Here is an 18,911-nt window from a genome sequence, read left to right as displayed (position 1 = left end):
CTTTTTAAAAAAAAAAAGAAGAAAAAAACCAGAAAGATTACACCAACCAAAAGTATTAATGGTGGTAATTTCGGGGTGCTGGGAATGCCGTTTGGATTTATTTTGTTTTGTTGTTTCTCTGTATTTTTTTTTTATTTTCTACAATACATAAGTCCTGCTTCTGTAATAATAAAAGGCTATTTTTTAACTGCATTCCAAATACACGATAATATTATTCATGCTGCCTCAGGGGAAAGTCAGGAGGCGTACTTGCTGCATTATTCCTAAAAGAGAGAGGGGTGTGGCCGCACAAATCACAAAGGAATGAAGTACTAATCACTGTGGCATCAGGGTGTGGGGGACTTTTCAGGGGAAGTCCCCAGTGCTGAGCACGTGGGAGGTCGGAGTAGATCCCAGTATCCAGCCCACACGGTGTCATGGAAAGAACCCAGGAGGTAGAGTCTGAAAGATCTGGGCCCCACTCTGGATCAACCATTGACTGATGGTGGCCTATGGAAAGTCATTTAACCTCAGAAGTGGAAAGGCTAAGAGTTAGTCACAGGACATGAACTAAAACCCAGGCCATGACTCCGTGCAGGTCCTATCTCCTTCATGCTGCTTCCCTGCGCATGATATAGTCTTGCCCAAAAATAACAACTAACTTTTATGTAGCAATTCACGTGTTATGAAATACAGTCGTTCCTGTTGAATTCTCACAGAACCTCTTGTTAAGCAAGCACTGTTCTTTCCCCTTCGTAAGGATAAGAAAACTCCATTTCTGAGATAGTAAGACTTGCCCACAACTAGTGAGAGACAGAGCTAGGACTTGCCCTCTGATTTGCAGACTCCAAGCCCTGTGTTCTTTGCACCATGCCAGACAGCCTATCCAGGACTCTGACACCCAGCTGCACCTGTCCTCAGCCAGCACGTGCACCCGGCGGTGGCTCTGCATTCTCCGTTCTCAGCAGGATGTCATTTCCCAAGGAGGGAGAGAGGGCTCTGCACATAGCGTCCCTGAATGACCTAATACCCTTACTGGCGCTGACTCCAGGTCAAAGAAGGACCCAGACTCTTTCTGGCTCTGCGTTACCCCGGGGCATATAATGCTCCGATGCTGGGCAGCCACTGGGGTCAAGGGTCTTCCAGTCTCACTTCCCAATCTGGCTCCAGGGTGGCTGCCGGCTTCCTCTGCCCTCCTGATTCATGATGAAGGGCCACAACTCTTCGCCAGCCATCTTCCCTCCTCCCCAAAAGGCTTCTCCCCAAGGTCTGAGTCTATACTTCCTCATCTCTACCCCGTTCCTCGCCTCTCCATAACACCCCCTTCCCTCATGTCCCTTGGAGCTGGTGAAGAAGCAGTGAGAAGCAGAGAGAGGCAATGGTGGGCCCAAGGGGCAGAGGCTGTGAGCAGCTCACATTATGCTCTCTTCAATAATTCATTCCCAGGGAGGCTGCAGGCACCATGCCCTCATTCTGGGCCGGAGAGGGCTACCACGCTCAGATCCTTAAACTGAAAGTAATGGGAGTCTGGGGTGGGGCAGAGGGCTGGTGAGAGCCAGTGGAAGGGTACTCCAGCCCACAACTGGCACCTCTCCCCCATCTCTTTGTCAGAGAGGGGGAGAGGGGCTCCGGCAGAGTGGGGAGGCGCCTGGGTGACTCGGTCAGTTGAGTGTCTGGCTCTTGATTTCCACTCAGGTCACCATCTCACAGTTTGTGAGGTAGAGCCCCGTGACGGGCAACAGTGCAGAGCCTGCTTGGGATTCTCTCTCTTCTTCTCATTCTGCTCCTTCCCAGCTGGTATGCACACTCTCTCTCCCTCAAAATAAATAACTAGAAAGAAAGAAAGAAAGAAAGAAAGAAAGAAAGAAAGAAAGAAAGAAAGAAAAAGAGGAGCATCAGTTGCTCAGTCAGTTAAGCATCCCACTCCAGCTTAGGTCATGATCTCACAGTTTATGAGTTCGAGCCCCGCATTGGGCTCTCCGCTGTCAGCACAGAGCCTGCTTTGGATCCTCTGTCCCCCTCTCTCTCTGCCCCTCCCCTGCTCATGCCCTCTCTCTCTAAAATAAAGAAACATTTAAAGAGAGAGAGAGAGAGAGAGAGAGAGAGAGAGAGAGAGAGAGAGCCTCTGATCTGGGCTGAGATCAGGGGTCTGGCAAGAGATAAAGGAACCCAGAAGCTTCAGTGGGCCAGAGGGGCAAAGAGAAAGGATCCAAACTCAGTGCTTCATCCCCACTCATTCCAACTCTACGTCCAGGATTAGCCTGTCCTCCCTTCACTCTGAGCCTTCTTCTTAAGGCCACTTCCAGCCTCTTGTCAATAGCCCCACCTCCTAAAGCCCAAGTCCCCTCTGTCCCAGACTTTTGGAAGCCCTGGGATGTTTCTGCTGCCCCTGCTTGGGGAACTCTTTCCCCAAAGAGCTCTGGCCACTTAGGCCAGGAATCTGAGTCAAACATCTCAGAACAGCCTCCCAGGGATTCCCACCCCCACTCATCTCTTTCCAACTCCAGCTTCCCTGGCTAACCTCTGATGTTTACAAAGCTCGCAAGCACGTGGGAGTGAGGGAAGGACTTGAACTGGCCCCTTGGGCAGTGCTGTGATTCAGAGTCCTAAAGCATTTAGGACTTGGCAAGAGGAGGAGAGAAAGCCAGTGGAGTCTAGACCAGCCCCCTTTCCCCAGGCCACCCTAGGGATCCTGCTGCTAATACCCCTTCCTCCACCTGGGGCAGCCCTACAGTTCTGCTCATGGCCCAGCCTCCTTCCTCCCTCCAGTTCACCCTGGGGAACTGGAATCACCAATCCATGCAATGCACTCAGGGGGAAACTGAGATCTAAGACTAAAATAAAACACGTATCAAGCACCATATGCCCGGCCGAGCCAGACTCTGGGCAGCAAGAGAATGAGAGCCAAGCTTCCCAGCCCTGTCACCTTCCCTCCTTCCCAGGTAGCAAAAGGAACCCCCAAATCCACAGCGCAGTCACACTGCCTGCACCAGGGCTGGCAAGAGTCGGGTCTTTATGCCGCAGCTGAGAGCCCAGTCCCTCCAGAGAGGCTCGGTGTGGGAAGGAAGGCACACTCTTGCCGGGCACTATCAGCAAGAAACTCTTCAGACATATTTATAGCAAATGCTGTGTCAGGGGATGGAGAGTAAAAGTGCCTAGACGCATCAAATATCACCATGGGTTCAGAGGCGGAGCCCAGAAAAAGAAGTCAGAGGTTGCAGCAAAAGGGATTGAGGTTTGATGTTGGAGGAACTTCCCCAGAGGAGTAGGCAGAATTGGCAGTGGGGATTCCCTGTGGCAGCTGCTTCCACAGAGCTTTCTCAGAAGAGAGGAGGGGACCCTTTTAGGTCTCAATAGAACAGATACAAAGGGTGGACGTGGTGGGTTTTGTTCTCTGTCCCCATGATACACAGGTTTTCAAATGTCCGGGCCACGTTATGCCTTGCTGAGAGGAGGCAAGCGGTGATGGAAAGCCAGCTCGAGATCCGTAGGGCAAGCCCCTGGTGCAGAACGCGTCTGCACAAACACTAGCCAAAAGGGTTAGCAGAGGCCCTGCCAAATATCCTGAGGTCCTAAGGACCTGGGGGTCTGGGAGGTCACAGAATACTAAGCCAACCCCAGAGAGAAGAGATCAAGGCTGCCTGCAGAGCCCTGAGGGCCTGTGTGCTGGAGCTGAGGACCTGAAGGGCCCCTAAGGCATGGCTCCCAGGAGCGCATGCAGTCTAGAGTTCCCCTCTAGCAAGGTGCCAGATACAGTGAGGTCAGAGCCAGAGATGGGGGACCCAAGGAAGGCAGAGTGGGGAGCAAGAGGGTGTGCATCCTGGACAGGGCCCAAAGAGTGATAAGCCTGCTAGTCATCTCACACAGAGGGGGTGGGAGAGGACAGTTCTCGGAGCCTGCCGCCTGGGCTCCCAGCTCTAATTCTGAGGTTCCTACCTTCTCTCTGTGACAGAAGGGAGAGGGGTGTGGTCCAGCAGCTTGAGTGAAAGTGAGAAAAAGTGCAGAGTGTGGAGCTGTCCCGCTGCACCTCAGATTCCTCCTGATAGGTTCAGAGAGAAGTCATTGGTATTTCTATTTTAAAATAAGGGGAGGAGAGAGAGGTGGTGTTCTAGGCAGTAGGTTCGGGGGGGGGGGGGGGGGGGGCGGAAGGGGGAAGCCAGGGACAATTGCTTGCCTTGGCCAGCACCCCCACCCCCCTTCTATGGAAACTTAAGCTGCCCCAAGGCCCAGAGGAGCTAGTCCATTAGCTGTGGTCTGGGGGGGAGTGGCGGGGGGGGGGGGAGGGAGACACACGACTTTCTCCCTTCAGGTCTTATTGCCAAATGGAAAGCAAAGCTCTGCTCATCTATTAAAGCCAAAAAACAAAACCTATAAAACCCACCATGCACATTTTAATAACACACACACAATCTCTTTATCTCCTCTGAATAGTTGAAGCTGAGTGACTTGGGGGTAGGTGGGTGGTAGGAGATCCTTGGACCCACTGGACTAGACCACAGAGGGAGGGGAGAAGGTGCCCTCGCAAAGCACTTTCCAGGTTAAGTCCAGCCTGAGGAGGAGCTAGGGGTGGAAAGAGGAGAATTGGTTCTCCCCAAATTAGCTCCCTCTGAAATAGGGACAAGTAGAGGGTCAGCTGAACAGAGAGAGAGAGAGAGAGAGAGAGAGAGAGAGAGAGAGAGAGAAGTCTTCCAAGATCCCCAGGGGATGGGAGGATTGGGGGAGGGGCTCCAGGACCCCCACCCTCCCCAGGGGAAGGGATGTAAAAGAAGGGCTGAGAAGGACGGTGGAGCCCCCTTGATCTTAACGGTTCTGCTGAGGGGAAGTTAGGGACTCCTGTCATTCAGCATCAGGGTGGGTCTGTCTCGGAGAAGGGGTCGGCCTCCCCCTCCCCTTTAGCTGCAGTCTTTGGTGTGGAGAAGCGTCCAGCCTGGGGGTGTTGGGGGTGTGGAGGGACCAATGAGAGACCGATCCGCTTAGAAGGGTGCAAGAAGAGAGCTGGCTGGGGCTACACCCCTGCTCCCCCCTACCCCGCCAGAACTTGGGCTTGTCCTGTTTGACGTGCCCGCCGAAGGGGGTGGAGGGGGTACTGACCCGAGCAGCAGTCCCGCGACTCTGTACTCCCAGCTGCCCAGGCCTGGCCGGATAGCTGCTGGGCTCAGCGGGGGCGCCCCTGGAGACCAACATGGAGGTAGGAGCTGGGTAGGGCCCCAGAGAAGCCAAGTGTCTCAAAGGAATCCTACGGGGTGAAGATAGAGTGCAGCCTGGAGTCCCATACTGGGGGGTGGGGGGCGGAGGTGGGACCGCAGTTCTTGGAAAGAGGAGAAGGAGAGGGGTTCTTCCTAGGCTTGGGGTGGGGGTGGGGGGGTCTGGCTCTGAGCTGCGCCCCCTCCGCTCAGACCTGGACAGCGCCTCCTGCTGGGAGGGCCGGACGGCAGCCGGTCGACAGACAGGACCCCCGGCGGGTGCCGCCACCTGGAGGCCGTGTGCGGCCACCCCGAGAGCGAGCCTAGGGGGCGCTGCAGCCGGGCGGGGACGAGCCGCCTCGCCTAGCCCTGCGCCTTCGCGGGCTAAGTTCCGCGACGCCGGAACCCAGGAGAGAGAAGAGACCTTAGAGACTCCGGGGCGCGCTGGAGACCCAGGGTCTGGGCCGGGGACGGGTGGCTGGACGTGGCTTTCCCGGACCCCGGGGTAGGGGGGGGCGCCTTGCCGCGGGGGCTAGCGAGTCGCACACGAGCATTTCTCCCTTGGATCCTGTCCCCTGCTGAGGTCGGGGTGGACGCCGCCGCCGGGAGCGCCGGCGCCTGGTTTCCTACGGCGCACGGAGCAGGGGCCGGGAGGGACTAGAACCTTCCACCTAGAGCTCCGGGGTCCGGGCAGCCCCTTCTGCCTACGGCGGTGGGGGCTCCAGAGTCCCTACCTTTTCTGGGGGCCGGGTTGAGGAGGAAGGAGGAGGCGGAGAAGGGAGGCGAGAAGTGGGGATGGAAGGACAGTGGGAGGCACCCAGATAAACAGAGAACAGGGACCGTAGAGAGGAGGAAGAAGAGACGGAAATGGAGAGAGCAGGACTGAAAGGTGACTGGAGAGGGAGAGTGACAGAGGCGGCGAGAAAGGAAGGAGAGGGAGGGAGAGGGAGGGAAGGAGGAGGAAAGGGGGAGGGAACCTGGAGAGAGGGACACGAGCCGGCAGCGAGCCCGGCGGGCGTGGGGCGAGGCCAGGCGTGCAGGCGGGAGCCAGTGTGCAGAGCAGCGCCCGGGTCCTGCTCCCGCCTCGGAGCCCCTGGCCCGGGGGAGGGGGAAAGACCGCTAGCCCGGTCTATGTCTTTTTCTGACTCCAGTGCAACCTTCCTGCTGAATGAGGTAAACGCGGGCCCCCTCCCCAGTGGGTGGGAGGAGAGCCCCACTCCAAGCTAGGAGGAGGGCCCTCATTTGGGGGAGACTGCAGTGATGGGGAGGGAGGAAGATCGAGGAGGTGAGGCTGAGGGTGGAAGAGGCGGGCAAGAAAGGAGGGAGCAGTCAGAGCTGGCAGCTTCTAAGCACTGGGATTGGGACGGGAGGGGAAGACTGCCTGGGGAGCCAAAAAAGGAGCTAGATGAAAGGACGGAGATAAGAGGGATTCACCAAGCTCCCCTGGTGCCCCTCTCCAGGCTCCCTGAGGGCGGCCTAGCAGCTAGAATGCTGGGGGTTTGGGCTTGGTCCATCTTAAAGACTGCTGAGGAGAAGGACTTCCCAGAGGTACTGGCTCCTGCCTCAGTTTCCCCATTCAATGCAGAGGGATTAGGATCTGCCAGCTTCCTGGTGCACTTACAGGAGAAGCTGGAATGTATTCCGGAGGCTCCCAAGTACTCCCACTCCCAAACTTGGTCATTCAGGCTTCTCCCCGGTGTCCTGCTTCCATACTTTGGGTGCCAGGCAGCTACCAGCCTAACAGCTCTCTCCTACAAGGGAGGAGAGCAGAAATCCTCTTCTCCAATCCTCGACACCGTTTTTTGTTTGTTTTGTTTTGGTTTGGGTTGGGTTGGGGGTTTTTTGCCCTCAGCTCTCGTCTTATGCTCACCCCTGGAAAAGACAAGAGGTTAGGGGCCACGTAGATACTGACAGGCACATGTCTTATTTCAGGACAGGAAGTTGGCATGAGAACTGGAGCAGGCAGGTGTGGGTGAGATAAGAGATGCAAGGGGGCATTGAGTAACGACTCAGAGATAAGGGAAAGAGTGCGGCTCTGAAGCTCCTGTAAGACCCAAGGGATGGGCCCAGGTATGAAAGCTTGAAATCGTCTCGGGGGGGGGGGGGTGGTTGGCACGGCAACTCATGCTTCAGAAGCAGACTTGGACACCATTGTCCCAGATGGGGATGAAAACAACAAGGTGTGTGAGGAAGGAGTGACGCTGATGGCAGGTCTGCTGTGTAACTACAATCCCCAGGACCCCCTGGTGGCGGAGAGAGTCACCAAAGGAGAGATCAGGAGAGTAGATCCAGGGATGGGAAGAGAAGCAGATGCCCCAGCAGCTGTCGTCATTGGAATTATCACCCAGGAGAGAGCGCCTTGAGAGTCTTATTCTTTCACACCTCATGGCTCCTTTCTGCCCTTCTGGAAAAAAACAGAAGGAACTGAAGAGGCAGAGAATACAAGAGGAGGAGACAAGGAGTTCTGAGGAACTAGAAAGAGGGGGCACAGAAGTGAAAAGACAGTGTCTGGGAACTGGCACTACCAGAGAATCCAACGTATAACCAATCCCCAAACGGTGCTGGACTCAGGAGAGAACTGTGAAAGCCGACGGCCTCCCCCAGCAGTGCCTGGCCAGCTTGTAGGGCTCCAACAAAGTTGTCTGCCAAATCCAGCCGCAGGAAGATGCTAAGCAGGGCTCGGCTGCACCACTCACAGGGGCAGACAGACTAAAGGCAGGCTAAAGATAGTCTTAAGATGAGGCCCCTTCTCTCCTTCTTTCTTGTCAATGGAACATGAAAAATTGACATAAATGGGGAAGCCAGTTGGGTTAGGTGGACTTCCTCTCTCCCATGCGCAATGCTCCTCCCATAGATCGCGTCAAACTGGGTCAGCTTTGGTTTTCTGACTCCCCTGTAGCTCAGGAAGGTAAAGCAACGAACAGATTTCCTGATTCACCCTCCTGGGTGTGAGAAACAGGGACTGGAGAAGAAATGAGCCCAGAAAGGCTCCAAGTGTAACCAAGTGTAACCCTCTTTCTAAATCTCACATCCCCCTCGTGGTGGAGTTAGGGCAGGTAGACAATCAAAATTCAAAGGAATAATGTTGCTCAGGAGATGGAAGAAAGGAGGGCGCTCCAATGGGTGGATCTTTGGGGAAGTTTATCCAAGAGAAGGGCTGCTGCTCTGTCTCTAACCTCACATCTCAGTTCTCCTTGGAAGGAAACTGGTACAGCGTGGTACTGTGGCTCCAACCAGGATCCCGGCCACCCCAACCCCATCCTTTCTCTAAGGAGGGAATCTGGCCTTACACTAGTGACTCGGTAGTCTTGCCCTTAACCCTCCCAACCCCAGTGTGGCCGGTATCCCACCTTCTGTTCCAGCCCCGCCAATCCCCGTACCTCCACCCTCCGGTTTCTCTCCCCCTCCCTTTAGGCTCACCTAAAACAGCCCCTCCCTCCCCCAGTTCCCACGGATGCCTTGGCAATGCATGGCATAGTCCTTGGCAAGGAGGCGAGCAAGGGACCCCCCCCCCCCAGTCCTGGCCAGACTAGGATGGAATCTAATCGCGCAACAGGTGTGGGGCGGTCGGACCCAAAACCCCAGTTGCATGGGTTGGGCGACGTGGCCCTTTGCTCCAGGGTCCCAGCACGGCGGGGCGGGGAGGGGGGGGGAGGAGCCCGAGCACCTGCTGGGGTAGGGGCTACTTTCACGCATTGGCTTGGGCTCGCCAAACCCATTCCTCCCCAGTACCACTGCGGAGGTTTCTTTCGGAGTCTCTGGGCCGCCAGGGCCTAGACACGCGGCCCTCTCACCTGGGGCCCCTCCCCCTTCTGCCGCCGGTCCCCAGCCCCCGCCCCGCCTCTCCGATCTCCCCCAGTCTCTCCAATTTCCTGTCTCCCCCTTTCCTCTCTTTCTGCCTCGATCCCTCCTTTCTGTGTCTCCGGCCTCTAAGCCACCTGCGCCCTCGGCTTTCACGGCTTGGGTCCCATCTCCGCGCCCCCTCCCCTCCCCCGCTCCAGCCCTTTGTTTCCCGGCGGAGTATTTCCTGGGTTGCTGAGCGTCTCTGTCTCCGCATCTCTCCTCGCCCCGCCTCCTCCCAGCCTAGATCCGCCCCGCCCGCAGTCTCTCCTCCCCTTCCTCCCCGCGGCCCCTCTGCCCCATAGGTGCTTGGGGACCCACCTTCTCCCCGGCTGCGGCCGGCCACCCTCTCCAGGCCCGGTCTCGGGCTCCCCGGGTGGCCGGCGCCCCCCACCGCCGCCCCCGCCTGCTCCCGGGGAGGGGGTCAGGTGGGCGGGCACTATTGTTGTAGGAGCCGGCGCCAGATTCCTCAGCCGCGCTCGGGGTGGGACCGGCAGGGTTTGGGGGGGTGGGGTGGGGGGAGCGGTGATTTGAGCTCCGAGCAGCTGGTCTTCGCGGCTCGCTCTCTCCTTCGCGCTCTCTCGCTCTCCGCCGCCGCCCGCAGGGCTGCGGGGCTCGGTGGCATCTCTCGGGCGCGGCCCGCTGTCCTCGCCCCTGCCTCCGGGCTGCTCCCGCCCCCGGCGCCGCGCGCTCCCCCCAGCCCGGACTCCCCCATGTATGACGACTCCTACGTGCCCGGGTTTGAGGACTCGGAGGCGGTGAGTGCCCACGGTGAGGGTGGGGGTGGGGAAGTTGGGGTGACTCCTCTTCTCCCTTGGACCCTTCCCCCGTTCATTACTTTGAAAAACGCCTCAGTGGAGGGGCAGGGCCAGTAGGGGGGGCGCTTCTGAAAAGTGGGGAGATGAATTTCCATGCCCAAAGCTCCCCAGGACTCCAGTCCTAGACCAAGGGGTATCTGGTGTGCGCATGGCGGGGGGGTAGTGTGGGGGAAAGGCTCGAGCAGGTGGCCCCGAAGCCCAGGACTAAAGGGTAGAGGGAGGAAGGGCTGGAGACTGAGGGCATAGAGGCTGTAGAGAGGGCACACGCAGTGTCTGGAGTTCCCAAAGGACCAAAGGAGGATTGACTGGGTCTGAACACAACAGCTACTGGAGAAGCTGAGGCTTTGGGGGAGGAGGACAATTCAGACCTATGCTTCAAGTAAAGGACAAATTTAGAGAGCCTGGGATAACAGAGAATCAGGTACCAGCCTCAAAAGGATCATAAACTTGAGGACCTCCATTATTCCCTTCTGCTGCCCATCCCTGAGCATTGCCTTATTTCCTCACCCTGCCTGCAGCACAGCTTCTCTCCCAGGCTGGAAACTAGGCACCTGGCACATGGGTGGGCCAGCTGACTGAGCCCCATCCATTCCATGCCTCCTGCTGGGGCGTCCTCAGAGCAGTGGGCTTCCTGAGCTCCTGCTCAGCATGGAGGGCCTAGAGGTGAGGCCAGAGGGGCTGAGGGCCTGGGGATGGAGAGGAAGCTCTTTGCTCAGAGAACCAGGCAACTGATAAATATTTAATTCTCCTCTTTGCTTTTATCTCCTGACCCACTGAGACAAATCAGCTCATTAGGCAGTGATTCCCGGAGCTCAGAGAGCAGGGAGAGTGCCTGGAAAGATGGGGCAAGGATGGGCAGCAGCTTCTCTGTCCCTTCTCCGAAACATGCTGCATGAAGGTCTCCTTAGGAGAGGACCACTAGATGGCTTGGAAGGGGTCCCCGATAGGTGTGGAGGGCAGACCACTCTGGTCAAAGGGGGAGTATTTGGGTTTTCTCTCATCTCTTGCTGCCAGGCCCACGATACATGAGTTCTAGGGCTCAGGATAGGCAGCTCTCAGTCCTTTTCTGGGACTGGGCTCCTGCTGGGCCCAATTCCCCATTGGGCCTCTGGGGCTAATTACATTGCAGCTAGAGCAGATGATTTTCAAGGCTCTGGTGGACACCTCTTTCTGACAGTTGAAGGGACAGCTGGCATGGCCCAGGGTGCCAAGGTGAGCTTGAGAATGAACCTCTCGGAGGGGCTGGAGGGCCCTAGAAGGTTCTTCCCGTCCCTGGCAAGAAGGCAAGGGCTGTTGCAAGGTGAAGACTGACATGTGGATGTGTTGGGGGCAGCCTGCTACCCCCTTGCTGGCTCCCCACCCCTCTCTGGTTCCTGGATCACCCTCCCCCCACTTCCCTTTCTCTTGCCTGGCTCCTTGCTCTCCCTGAGGCCCCCTCTGAAGCAGTAGGAGGGAGATCAGGCTCTAAATAAATCCACCGGCTCATCTCCCTCCTCTTCTTCCCCCGTGCCAGGCAAGAGTGGAGCTGCAGCCTGCCCACACACTCACCAGGCAAGGGGGGCACCACCAGGGCACTGTGCCAACTCCTGGCAGCTCCAAAGTACTGGGCCTCTGGCTGTTTTGGCATAACAGGGGGTGGGGGAGGCAAGACCCCAGAGCACCCTTGGCAGGGCAGCCCTGGCCTCCCAAGTGATACCAGGGCACGAAGGATGCACCCATCCTTGGGTCCTGCTCTGAGGACTTGGGAATAATGGAGAGGGGGTTCCATCGTGAGCACAACTCCTTAAACATTTAGGGGAAGATCCTATGATTCCCATTCTGAGGTGAGAGGCCAGGTGACCCAGATGTTCCAGGCGGGGACATTAAGATTACTAAATTAGGCCAAGAGCCTGTGGAGCAAAGGTCAGAATCCTCTTCCTGCACAGGCCTGGACATCTAGAAGGCATCTGATACCTACTCATCAAAGTGAGTTGTCATCCCGCCTTGCCTCTTCCCTCCTTTCCCATTGGTCCCTGCTCGCATTAGACAGCTGTCTCCTGTGCCTAAGACCCCTGAAAGGAGGTCCCCCCCACTCTGTTGACAGCACAAAGGTTCTTCCCGAGGCTCAGCCGCTCTTTCTCCTGCTGCCAAGCCAGCCTTATTTTGTTCTCAAGAGAGATGGGGAACAGCAGGCAGACTCTACTCCTCTATAAAATGAAAGACTTTTTCCCTTTGTGCTCTCTTCATGCCTTCCATCTACCACAGACATTGTGTTTCCTTAGGCTCAAGGCTCCGGGCTGATATCAAGCTGACCAGCCCTCTTGCCGATGCTGGGGCTGGGGCCGAGGGGCAGGGTGGTACGTGAGTTTGTCTTCCCCGCTGATACTCTGGCTTCTGCTGCCTTCTGTAAGTGCTCATGCACAGTGAGCTTGAAGGAATGTTCCTCAGCCTGAGAACATTCTAAAACCTACACACACACGCGCGCGCGTGCGCGCGCACACACTCCCACATGGACCCCTTAGCCAGACTCCTACCTTATCTGTGCCACCTGCACTTCAGAACTGATGGAAATGACGCTTCAAGCCTCTGATCATAAAGAGTGGAGACTGAGACAGAAAACAAAAGATTCCCTTTCCCCTAGTCTGACAGGGAAACCCAGACATCCTGACTTCTATCCTCCTGTCCTAAGGTCCAGCTTTCCTTCCTCATTTGCGCATCTCCCTCTTGGTGAGCTCTACAACCCTCCAAACGTACCCCCTTCCTATTCGCAGGACTCAGAGACTCTCCCGGCTCAGGTTACTAGAGACCCTGTCCCTACATCCCCAGGGTCCTCCGCTGGGTTGCCTGGCACTGACAGCGCCTTCCTTCAGGGCTGATATCCTCTTGGGGAAGGGCTGGGGAGATACAGGCCATATGGTGTGGCTGAGCCTCTCTGGGGCCCAGGGAGACAGCTTTGTGTTGCCTTCTCAGTCTGTCTTGTTTGCTGCCCACACCTGGCCAGTTGCCCCAGCAGGTGTAAGGGGAAAGAAAGTGGGGGTGGGGAGAGAGGAAGTGACTTCCAGGAGTTGGCAGCACCGTGTCTTCCTCTTCACCCTGGAAGGGTAGGCACCTGGGGAGAGGAGATCGAAGGGGGTAGATGGCTCTGTCCTGACACCCAGGAGAGAGTGCCACGCCAACCAGTGTCTCTTGACTGTTCCCAGCTGACTGTACTGCTGCCACGCATTTTAAAGGGATAAGGCCCAGGATGCTTTGCAGGCTGATGTGAACAAGAGGGCTGGGTCTCCTAGATCCAGAATCATCTCCAATATATCATCTGCAGTACGTCTCCCTTCACTCTGCCCCAGAGGCCAGGGTAGAGGAGAGGAAAGGGAGGAAGGAGGAAAGTGAAGGCTCTGTTCAGAGCCGCAGTATTAATGGGCTTGTGGGGAGGGGCCCCAGTCTTAGCACGTATGGATTGGGCTGGCTTTCCTGCAGCCCCAGAAGCACTGGGGCCCTTCTCAGGGAGATGAGAGGGACCACCGGGGTCCAGCACGGACATGGACAGGCTGGGGTCAGTGGAGCCTCTGCTGTAGGGTTTAGAGGATGCCTGTAGTGCCCAGCGGTCACAACCTCTCCCCCATGCCAGGGTTCAGCCGACTCCTATACCAGCCGCCCATCTCTGGACTCAGACGTCTCCCTGGAGGAGGACCGGGAGAGTGCCCGGCGGGAAGTGGAGAGCCAGGCTCAGCAGCAGCTTGAAAGGGCCAAGGTATCAACTTGGGCTGGCAGGCTAGGCTGGGCTGGGTGGAAACTTGGGGTGGGTCCTAAGTCCCCAGGGGTCAGTGGGCAGGATGCTCATGAGTGTGAAAGAGTGTGTGTGTCATGGGCGTCCTGCTGGGGCCTCCGCCCTTTACTGATGGGGCATTGAAACTAGAAGGGGGGCTGTGAGGCTCCCCTCATTTGCACTGATGGCCAAATTCCCTAGCACAAACCTGTGGCATTTGCTGTGAGGACCAATGTCAGCTACTGTGGCGTACTGGACGAGGAGTGCCCAGTCCAGGGCTCTGGAGTCAACTTTGAGGCCAAAGATTTTCTGCATATTAAAGAGGTGACCAGCCCCAACCCCCAAAGAGGAGCCACCTAATCCCCCTGCTCGTGCCCTAGCTCCCCTGCCTCTTACTTCAGTCTTAGTCTATGAACAGGTCCCCAGACTCCTCAGCTCTTATCCAGAACACATACCCATACGCCCCTCATATCTACAACCCAGTCCCCAGGGCCTCCATCCTTCTGAGACCTGGCTTGGGCCTCAGTCTCCATACGTGTAAAGTGAGCAGTTAGATGAGTTGCCTCTTAGGTTACCTGTGACATCGGTGATGCCTTGCACGGAAATCTTGGGTGGCTCAAACCTGGCTGCCCTTCCCTCTGGCACCTTCTCCTGCCCTCCTCCTTTTGTGCTGCCTTCCTCAGACCGCTCTCTGAATGCCTCCTTGGCTCCTTCACATTGAAGAGCCAGGACTGAGGCCTGGGCGCCTCCTCTCACCGCCCCTTCCCCCAGAAGTACAGCAATGACTGGTGGATCGGGAGGCTAGTGAAAGAGGGTGGGGACATTGCCTTCATCCCCAGCCCCCAGCGCCTGGAGAGCATCCGGCTCAAGCAGGAGCAGAAGGCCAGGTGAGAGCAGGGTTCATGACTCAATAAACGTACCCCCAGACACATGTACTTTACCCGCAGCACGCATTAACACCGCACAAATATGAAAGCCAACACGCATAAGTACACCTGTCACACACGTGCGCCTCCCTCGCTAGTTAAGATGTAAGGAAATGTATACGACAGTGAAATAATGTGTAGAAAATGCATTCACACAGAAGCTTATTGACCTCCCTTTCTGCTCTCAGGAGATCTGGGAACCCCTCCAGCCTGAGTGACATTGGCAACCGACGCTCCCCTCCGCCATCTCTAGGTAGCCTCCCCCCAACCCACCCATCTTGGGTAGGTGGGTAACTAAGACACAGGGAGAAAGGGAGCTTGTTCCCAGGTGAGCTGTGTGGGAGGGGGTTGGTGGAGGGACCCAAAGAGCTCGGAGAAACCCAGTGTCTCCCTTGGGGAAGGGAATAAATACCATGCCCCCAGGGCTTTTCCCCCTTCACCAACTTTAATCTTTTATTTCCTTTTCCAAAAAGCCAAGCAGAAGCAAAAGCAGGTGAGTCAAGGAAGGGACCTGGGCTGGGGGGGCTCATGGCTTATGGCTGTGGGGACAGGTTTCTGGGCAGTCCTTATTGGAAGGGCAAGAGAACAGAGAGGGGAGGGAGCCCAGAACTTCTGGATCTGCCCTGCACCAGTCAGGCATAGGGCAGGCGACAGGGCCATGGCTTTGCCTGACCTTGGGTCCATTCTGCAGGCAGAACACGTTCCCCCATATGATGTGGTGCCCTCCATGCGGCCTGTGGTGTTGGTGGGACCCTCTCTGAAAGGTTATGAGGTGAGAGAAGGCCCCTGACCCCAAAGGGTTGCCTCTACCCAGCCTGCCGTGGGAAGACCACAGGGACAGTGGGAGGGGTGTTCTACCCCCACCAGGTCTGTGTGTGGAGGGGGCGGGCTCCAGGGCCATGCCTAGGGAAGCTGCCCCTGCGCAAGAGGGCCCCAGTCAATCCCATGCCTTTCCCCTTACCCCTGCCACCCAGGTCACGGACATGATGCAGAAGGCTCTGTTCGACTTCCTCAAACATAGATTTGATGGCAGGTAAGCTGTTCTGGCCTCAGGTGGCATGAGAACCAGGGAGAAGATCATTATCTCCTTCCAGGTGCCTATAGCAAGGTCTTTTCTAAAGAGAAACTCAGTGGGACCTGGGTAAGGAGAAGCCTAAGGCTTGGAATTTAGAGGTGGGCTGTGATTCTCCACCGCCACCCCAGGATCTCCATCACCCGCGTCACAGCTGACCTCTCACTGGCAAAGCGATCTGTGCTCAACAATCCTGGCAAGAGGACCATCATTGAGCGTTCCTCCGCCCGCTCCAGCATTGGTGAGAAGTCCCGGTCTCCTGCTTCTCCACCCACTCAAGCCTTAGTGAGACCCTTTCTCCTACCTCTCCCTTCCCCGGCACCTGCAGTCTTGCCCAGCTTCTCTACCCGCCCCAGGACTGGCAAGAACCGCCCCAGTCTCCCCGGTTCTCCGTTTCACTGCTTGCCTGCACCTTGATGAATATACCCTCTCCCTCCGATTCCTTCCCGTCCACCACCGCGGAGCGCTCCCACGGCCCCAAGGGACTAAGAAGTAGGTGGAGCCCCGCGGTGAGCGTCATGGCCCACTTGCCCCCTCCCGCAGCGGAAGTACAGAGTGAGATCGAGCGCATATTCGAGCTGGCAAAATCTCTGCAGCTGGTAGTGCTGGATGCCGACACCATCAACCACCCGGCACAGCTGGCCAAGACCTCCTTGGCCCCCATCATCGTTTTTGTCAAAGTATCCTCACCAAAGGTACCTCAACGACGATGGAGGAGGCCCACGGGGCTGCCCTCCCAGAACGCGGTACACCTCTGCCTGATCCCTGCCCGAGGGCTCCTGAGTTCCCTTTTCCTGCTGCCCCCGTCTGAATCATCCTCACCTGCTGCTGATGCTGTAGCACAAGTGGGGGACATGCCGGGTTCTCTCTAGGCCCAGCCCTGCCCTTCCTCCTCAGGTCCTCCAGCGTCTCATCCGCTCCCGGGGGAAGTCACAGATGAAGCACCTGACTGTACAGATGATGGCATATGACAAGCTGGTTCAGTGCCCACCAGTGAGTGCCTGGGTCAGCTACTCCTGTGCCCACTCTAGCTTTTCCAGGGCGGGGGAGTGAGGGAGACGGGTGGGGGGGTGCTGCTACCAAGAGGCAGCCAACGTTCACCCTCTCCCTCTCTTCCCCAGGAGTCATTTGATGTGATTCTGGATGAGAACCAGCTGGAGGATGCGTGTGAGCACCTGGCTGAATACCTAGAGGTTTACTGGAGGGCCACCCACCACCCGGCCCCCGGCCCTGGACTTTTGGGCCCTCCCAGTGCCATCCCCGGACTTCAGGTACTCGTTTGCAGTGGGCACAGGTGCTCAGGCTGAACCCGCCAAAATACTGCCTGCTCCTGGCCCAGGCGATTGTCCTTGGCCTCCAGCTTGAAGGCCAAAGGATCGGAGAACTCAGCTGTGCTATACAGAGCCAGGGCAGATGGGGGAAGGAACTTCCTGATGAGAGAGGGAATAAATCAGTAAGGTGGGTAATCAGAGGTTACTTTTCTGGGTTCAAAAGAAACACTCTCTTTAGCTTAGTCTGTCTTGACAGCAGAGCCTGAATTTTGCAGGAAGCAAAAGCTCCCGTTTTCCATGTCTCACGCGGAAGATGCCTCTCCCTCCTTCCTTGCACTGTTTCCTGTATCCAGGAACTGAGAGTCGAGGGGGCAGAACGGCCCCCACCCAGTTAGAGGTGGGAGGGAGGCCAAGGCGAGGTCTGCCCTGCCTACTTAGAGCTGTCCTGTTGCCCCCAGAACCAGCAGCTGCTGGGGGAGCGCGGCGAGGAGCACTCGCCGCTGGAGCGGGACAGCTTGATGCCCTCAGACGAGGCCAGCGAGAGCTCCCGCCAAGCCTGGACAGGGTCTTCGCAGCGTAGCTCCCGCCACCTGGAGGAGGACTATGCGGACGCCTACCAGGACCTGTACCAGCCTCACCGCCAACACACCTCGGGGCTGCCTAGTGCTAACGGGCACGACCCCCAAGACCGGCTCCTAGCCCAGGACTCGGAGCACAACCACAATGACCGGAACTGGCAGCGCAACCGGCCCTGGCCCAAGGACAGCTACTGACAGCCTCCTGCCGCCCTACCCTGGCAGGCACAGGCACAGCTGGCTGGGGTGCCCACTCCAGGCAGGTTGGAGTTAGACTGGCGTTAGGCTGGCACTAGGCTCAGCCCCCACAACCCCCTGCCCGGCCCCAGCTCCAGGGCTGCCTGTGGTCCCAAGGTTCTGGGAGAAGCAGGGAGCCAGCCCCCTTACCTCCTGGGCACAGTGACCCCCGTAGGCTCCCATTCCAGGTACTAGCTGCGTGTGCTGCACCCCCGGCACCTTCCTCTCCTGCACAAGAAGCTGCCCCACCGGCAGTGCCCTCAGGCCAGGATCCCCTTAGCAGGGGCCTTCCCACCAGACTCAGGGAAGGGATGCCCCCTCAGAGTGACAAGAGGGTGGGTGTGGGCAGCATGGCATGAGGAAGAAACGAGGCCCCTGAGCAGGCCCAAGTCCCGACAGTCGAGGCACTCAGGGGTTGTGCTTGGGGTCCGAGGTCCTCCGCTCGCCTCACTGCCACACATTAGAAGTGAGACAATCAGAGCCCGACAGGGTGGCACTCCGTCCATCAGCTGGAGTGGGGCATCCAGACACAAGGCTGGAGCAGCAGGCAGGCTAGGCCGGGGCCAGAGGCCTCACAGCCGAAGCTCCTGCAGGGAAGGGTTCTCCTCGCCTGTCGGGAAAGCTTCTCAACATGTGACGGGACCAGAGACCAGGAACGCGGTCACCCCAAATGGCAGACAGGAGCCAACCTGGACTGGGGGTTGGGAAGGGAGAGTGTGTATAGCGGAGGACGTATGGAACAGCTACAGGGGCCTCCTCGCCCCGCTCATTTTTTGCTCTTGCCTCCTGTCATTTCTGTTCTTGGCCCTCATGCCTCCTGGAGAACGTGGCCCCGACTTTATTCGCTGATTCATAGCTGCTGCTTGTTAAGTTAGGGTTAGGTGGGGAGAGATAGGACACAGTGGACAGCCCCCAGCGGCCCTGTCTACCTGACTACCCTTGCCTTATGGCTCTAACGTGTGACCTACAGAGCATGTTCCACAAGACCCCCACCTCACTGTCATCTCTAATAAACACCATGCACAGTCCTTCAGGCTCCTGTTCTGTGTCTGCCGGCTCAGGTGGCCAGGTTCCTCACAGCGCAGGCCAAATCTAGAAGAGAGAAGTATCCCGGCCTCCTTTCTCTCACAAAGGACCCGCTGAGTGGGAAGGGCACGAGGACAGAGCTGCAGGAAGGACTGCACTCCTGGGCAGCCCCCTCGCCCAGGTACCAGGAGGAAAACATTCAGCAGCACGGAAGGGACCTATTCCGGGAGGTGAGGAAGAAA

General features: G+C 57.5%; 1 protein-coding gene across 2 annotated transcripts; it reads left to right on the top strand.

The window, feature by feature from the left end:
• The first annotated feature begins 6,204 nt into the window (after positions 1-6,204).
• On the top strand, positions 6,205-18,671 carry CACNB3 (calcium voltage-gated channel auxiliary subunit beta 3). 2 transcript variants are annotated; one of them, XM_040488279.1, is made up of 13 exons: positions 6,205-6,335; positions 13,425-13,547; positions 13,764-13,886; positions 14,334-14,449; positions 14,677-14,741; positions 14,962-14,981; positions 15,180-15,260; positions 15,463-15,521; positions 15,692-15,801; positions 16,104-16,255; positions 16,458-16,553; positions 16,682-16,831; positions 17,290-18,671. In XM_040488279.1, the coding sequence occupies exons 1-13, from the start codon at positions 6,294-6,296 to the stop codon at positions 17,602-17,604; spliced, it is 1,452 nt and encodes a 483-aa protein (XP_040344213.1). In that variant the 5' UTR covers positions 6,205-6,293; the 3' UTR covers positions 17,605-18,671. The 2 variants fall into 2 exon arrangements, with proteins under 2 accessions (XP_040344213.1, XP_040344215.1); XM_040488281.1 differs by lacking the exon at positions 6,205-6,335 and adding an exon at positions 9,026-9,760.
• The last annotated feature ends 240 nt before the right edge of the window (positions 18,672-18,911 follow it).

Source organism: Herpailurus yagouaroundi, unplaced genomic scaffold (assembly GCF_014898765.1).
Source record: "Herpailurus yagouaroundi ecotype Mexico unplaced genomic scaffold, PumYag 166, whole genome shotgun sequence".
Lineage (NCBI taxonomy): Eukaryota > Metazoa > Chordata > Mammalia > Carnivora > Felidae > Herpailurus > Herpailurus yagouaroundi.
Note: the sequence above shows the minus strand (reverse complement) of the source record. Positions and strands in the feature narration are given on the sequence as shown.